The sequence below is a fragment of the Pleurodeles waltl genome, chromosome 11 (assembly GCF_031143425.1).
Source record: "Pleurodeles waltl isolate 20211129_DDA chromosome 11, aPleWal1.hap1.20221129, whole genome shotgun sequence".
Taxonomy (NCBI): Eukaryota; Metazoa; Chordata; class Amphibia; order Caudata; family Salamandridae; genus Pleurodeles; species Pleurodeles waltl.
In genome coordinates, this window is record NC_090450.1 from 969,148,889 (window position 1) to 969,154,901 (window position 6,013).

A 6,013-nucleotide genomic window follows, 5' to 3' on the forward strand; every position below is an offset into this window, starting at 1 on the left:
TTGCCATCTCGCCCTCCCCACATTCTGCCCCCTCACATCTCATCCTCCTCACATCCCCCCAAAACATCTCATCCTCCTCCCATCCCCCATTCTGCCCCCTCCCGTCACGTCTCTCTCCCCGTATCCCTCAATTCTGACCTCTCACTTTCCCCCACATCCCCTGATTTTGCCCTCTCACATCCCCTCATTATGCCCGCTCATGTCACCCCCACATCCCCTCATTTTACCCCATCTCACACCGCCTCATTTTGCACTCACTTCACTCCCACACTGCCTCATTTTGCCCTCTCCCCCACAACGCTTCATTTTGCCCTCTCACATCTCCCCCACACCGTCTCATTTTACCCTCTCGCCTCTCATCCCTTCATCTTGCCCTCTCACCCTCCCTACAGCCCCTCATTTTACCCTCATCTCGCCCCACACCCCCTCATCTCACCCTCCCTACAGCCCCTCATTTTGCCCTCTCACTTCACTCCCACATTTCACCCTCCCTACATCTCCTCATTTTGCCCTTACTTTCCCCACATTCCCTCATTTTGCCCCTCACATCTCACCCTCCACACATCCCCTAATTTTGTCTCTCACATCTCACCCTTCCCACATCCCGTAATTCTGTGTCTCATCTCAACCCACAAGCCCTCATTTTGCCCTCTCATCTCACCTGTGCATCCCCTCATTTTGCCCTTTCATTTTACCCCCGCATCCCCTCATTTTGCCCTTTCATTTTACCCCCGCATCCCCTCATTTTGCCCTTTCATTTTACCCCCGCATCCCCTCATTTTGCCCTTTCATTTTACCCCCGCATCCCCTCATTTTGCCCTCTCATTTCACCCCACACGCTTTCATTTTGCCCTCTCACCTCACCCCGCCGCATTCTGCCCTCTCACCTCACCCCCACAGCCCCTCATTCTGCCCTCTCACCTCACCCCCACAGACCCTCATTTTGCCCTCTCATCTCACCCCACACCCCCTCATTTTGCCCTCACCTCACCCCACACCCCCTCATTTTGCCCTCACCTCACCCCACACCCCCTCATTTTGCCCTCTCACATCTACCCTCCCCTACATCCCTCATTCTGCCCTCTCACTTTCCCCACGTCCCCTCATTCTGCCCCCTCGCATCCCCTCCCTTTGCCCTCTCATGTCCCCTAACGCCCCCTCACCTGGAAGTGCTCCTGGAAGCGGATGGGCAGGATCTGGGCCATGGCTCTGGAGTGCGGGGCGGCAAGGGCCGCGCTGGGTACCCGGGGGCGGCGAGGGTGCGGTGGGGGTACCGGCTGGCTGCGCTGCCTGCTCCGGTCACGGCTCTGGATACAGCGGCGCCCGGAGGAAGGAGGGGGAGGCGCAGGCGCAGTGCGGACCTGAGGGAGCTGCAGGTGTACGCCTGCGCAAAGCAGACCGGAGGGATGCAGACGTGCGCGTGCGCATCGAGGCACGAGCGACTCGCTGTATCGGGCGGGTGAGGATGTGAGTTGGGGGAAGACAGCGAGCCGACCACAGAGTTCTAATGAGAACACTAGAGTGCTAACGTGTGAAGCATACTGTGGCAGCAGCGGGCGCCATGCTGAGGGTCTGAACTGTTTTACACGCCCCACCCAATTTCTGAAATAGTTGAGCTGACTAGTATGGTTGAACTCAACCTGGTTGCTAGTCGTCCTAACATCAGACGTGCTGTGTTGCAGTAGCTTTCACTTCACATTAGTTATATACGTGCAAACATCCGTGCAGACTGCATGCAATCTTTTAGCCAGTGCACTCTAATAGCACTGGTTTGGTGTTTGTAAAATACTACTACAGCTTCTCATCTGCACTGGCACCATTTTAGCCAAAAGCAAGGTTGCTGATATTGTGACGTCATAGCTAGGGTGACCAGATGACCCCATGTCACCGAGACACCATTTCCCCCATTCTGGATTTATTTGATCAAATTGGTGCTTTATGGATAGGAGATGATTGACTTGTCTCCATTAATTTAGCAGCTCTTATCTGCGGTCGAAGTGCATAAAGAAAAACATAGGCACTGTGAACTTGGGTACTTTGAGGGCGTGGTCTGCAAGTCTGGGGGGTGGGGTCAAAGACATGATTAAAATGCACACAATATTCTGTAACTTTTTTGTTAGCAATTCACCTAATGGTAAATGCATATAAAATATAATGCACACACTTTAAATGTAAAATAAATAAAGCTTACATTTATTTGTGGGAAATGCATTTTTTGGTTGCACAGCTCTATTCAGATGTCTGACTGTAACTGGACGTTCACTAATTTCAATTCTGGTCGGTGCACTGAAGAAATGGTGATGTGTATTTATAGTGCTGGTGGGTCATTTATCTGTTCTGCTCTGAAATAAGGTCGACAACCTCGAAGTCCTGCAATTCAAAGCTGGTCAGATTTTTACTAAACATTAAGGAAAAGTAATTTAAAAAAAGTTACCTTCTTCCTGCCTGAAGGTCCTAGAGGCTAATCTGCATTTTGCTCTCCCACTTAATACAGCCAGTAATTAGCATTTGAATAGCCCCTTTAATGAGGTGTGAACTTGTTGCCAATACATGGACAAAAGGCAATGCGTGTGGGGAGGTGTTGTTGTGTCCTTGACAGGATGGCCTGTAGGCTGGGCTCAGGAACATAATTAACTTCAAAGTGGCCTACCCTATCACAAGCAGATATGGATAGCAACCAGGCTTGTTCCTTTTTTCTGTTCCCCTAGCCAGGCAGGCTCCAACCACAATGGTCCTCTTTGGGGCATTACAGTGTCAAAGACTTTTAACATGTCAAAACCTGCTCGGTAGGCCTGCTGGGGTTTTAAATATAACAGAACAGGACGCCAAATAGTTCTTGCATATCTAATGTCTGGTGGCTGGAAAACTGAGCGTTTGTTCTACCAGACTTTTGTTTCTGAGTTTGTTGCAGGTCTAGGACCTGCTACAAACTGCATTTTAGTGTTAGATGTGGAAGAACACTATAATTACTGTTAACGCACCGTTGGCTTATCTATTTTATCATAGTAAGTGGACGCAGCTTTAAGGTTGATAAACCTTTTGACTCGTTTAATATAATATTGTTAGGTGTCACATAACACAGCAATGTAAACAATTTAAATCACACTAAAGAATCAGTAAAGAACACACCATGATCCATTTGGCTATGAATAACCACACCTTTGGTGATAATTAGAATGTTTATTTTCCTATATTAACAATGCTATTGTCACGAAAATGATTCTCAACACCAAATGATACAAATAAAGAAACATCACAGGTTGATCCGAACGCCTAACGAATCTCAATTTAAACAAAGCAATTAAAACAATTATTTCAGTAGCGAAAACACAAATTAATAGCAGCAATATTTGAGCAAGAAAAAAATGTACATTTGTCCAATACTAGAAGGATGTCAGTTCATAAGTATAGAAGAAAACACCTCACTAACTTTAGATTAGCATTAGCATTTTGGGCTTCATGCAAAAGTTTTAGTAACATAGATTTAGAAAACATCTAGCTATGGCGCTATCAAAACAGCAGCAGTATCAAAACAGTAGCAGTTGGTACCTGAAAAACAAAAGACAAATAACAATGCACAGATTAAACATAGTTACCTATCCCTGGGGAATCAGCAAAACAGCATAGCTTCATCAGACGGTCAGCAGCATCAGCATCAGGACAGGGGGCAGGAAAAGGGGTGACAGTGCAGAATTTGGACTCTGAGTTCTCTGAACCATCAAGTTAATTATCTAAGGCAGGCAGCAAAGTGCTACAGGCTCTAAGCATTGAGCACTAAAGTAAGAATGGAGCATGAGAAAAACTCAAAATAATAAAGTACCAGAATGTCAGTAGACTAAGTGGCAAGTGACAGAGTGTCAAAATGACTAGCATCACAGAGAAGTTGTGCAGTGGCATAGAGTGACCCAAGAGACAGAGAACTGACTGACTTAAAGTTCCAAGTGCAGTCTGGTTAACTTAAAATCATTCCGCATTGTCATTGGTCAGAAGCATCAAGCAAAGCAAGAACATCCAGTTACAAAAACATCAGATATCAAAAATGCATTTGGAGTGATACAATAATTAATTGCACAACACTGGTTGGTCTCTGCTTTATTGATGTAATTGTAAACTATACTGAATGAAGCACTGTAACTTTCTCTTCCGTCTGTCATCTGTAGGCTCTTTTGTATGGCATCTTCCGGATTTGCTTCTACTAGACAGTGGTTACAAAGATGTGGCAACATTTTAGTGCACTGCCGTTTCCCTCGAAAGAAATACATTACATTAATTACATGCACTGATTCAAACAAAAGAAGTTTGTTATTCTATAAACAGGAGCCCATACAATGATACTTTAGCTAAAACTTGGCAGAAAGATAACTTCTCGTTGTGGCCTTGTTCAGCTTCAGGCCCAGCAGAGAACAAGAAATACTTATATTGAAAGAAATGCATTTCATTAATAAAAGTTTTAAACAAGTTTGAGATTCAAACAAAGAATGTGGTATGCAGCTCTACTAAGGTTGCAACTTTCAAAAATTTGGCAGACATTCAGCATTAGCTGTGGCCTTGCTCTACTAGAGACCCAGAAGTTACACAAGAAATACTCATATTATTTCAGCAATTAAACTAAACAGAAAACCCTTCTTAAAAGATAAAGCACTTTTACAGCATTAGTGTATTATTTTCAGAGTGCATGTACAGGCCTTTTACTTGTGGCAGGCAATCAAAAAGGCACATTTTTTGTTAACATTGATTTTATAGTTAAAGCATTTCACACATTAGTACATAAACATGACTACGTAAAAGATTATTTATGTCAGAATATCTGCACTCACATTACCATTATACACTTCCTATACACACACCAAGCCTCAGAGCCCAAGTTTAGTGTGACAAAAGACTTTTGCCATCTTGAAAATGCACACTGTGGGTAGAGTTAGTCCTGGGAACCTTTATGCCATTATTTAGTGCATGCCCAGGGGTCATTCCAACCCACTAGATCATGACAGGCATATATGCAGCATCAACAGGCACCCAGATCAGAACACTGCTGAACCTGTGGAAGATCAGAAGATGACTGCATCTGCTGTATGAAACCTGAGAAGAACCTAGAAGACTGGATTTGCTGTGTCTTCTGTACCAAAGACAAAGAAGTGGACTCCCAGGGTCATACAGCTAACCTCCTGTTAAAGCTACAGGGACAAAACAAGCTACAAAAGCCCACAAGTGGCAAAAGGACATGGGCTGGACACTGCAGTTGTTATTTTGCCTGATATCCAGTGAGTTTCTAAGCATCTATCCTATCTTTCCCATCCCACGATGACCAGTCCTCTGACTGTCAGGAGTCCTCCTCCCCTTCAGGCAATACATCCACCTCTTCAGCCTGTGTGGTAGATTGATCTGGGTACTCTGAAAACGTTTGGTCCACTTCTCCCCCACATGTCTGATAGAGGGCATGTGTGTATCCTGCATGGCTCCTCTTGCCTCAGTGTTTCTCCCTATGCCATTGTCTATTGTTTGACTTCAACCCACCACCTAACGTAGGCAGGACCTGCTCTCACCTTCCAGGTCCTGGCTATGAATTTCCAACCCAGGGGCTGGTCCATCAGCCCATTTATTACCTGCCTTCGTAGGTGTGGGCCTGGGGAAGCCTCCTAACAGGCAAGCCTCCGATGTTACATCCAGCTGCCTTCTCACAGTATACCCCAGGAGACTAATGATTTACTCCCAGTAAGTGTGTACCACTGGGCAGTCCCAGACCACGTGGAAAAAAGTAGTCAAAAGTGACCAGCATTTCGGGCAGGGCTTTGGATCCCCCTCACCCCTCAAAAATAAAATGTCCACTGTTTTCCTAGGGGAAAGCTATGTTTGATGCAAAATATTTAAATGCATTTAAAACATTTTATTTTATTTTATTGAGAGAAAAGAAAGAAACAAAAGGCAGGCATACATTGCAATCAAGGTACAGAAGCTGGCCATCATACAGTGAAAAAAACACATTGTTATTCATGTTTCAAGAGCAATACAGATA

General features: G+C 45.1%; 1 protein-coding gene across 4 annotated transcripts in view; it reads right to left on the reverse strand.

Moving 5' to 3' along the window:
• LOC138266439 (clathrin heavy chain 1-like) overlaps positions 1-1,369 on the reverse strand; it is a 378,407-nt gene extending 377,038 nt beyond the window's left edge. For 3 of the 4 annotated variants that reach the window (XM_069215208.1, XM_069215207.1, XM_069215206.1), the window contains exon 1: positions 1,164-1,353. In XM_069215208.1, coding sequence (XP_069071309.1) covers positions 1,164-1,205 — 42 coding nt within the window. In that variant the 5' untranslated portion in view covers positions 1,206-1,353. Of the gene's footprint in view, positions 1-1,163 lie in introns of all 4 variants that reach the window. The other variant, XM_069215209.1, reaches the window with a different exon arrangement.
• Positions 1,370-6,013: the final 4,644 nt, after the last annotated feature.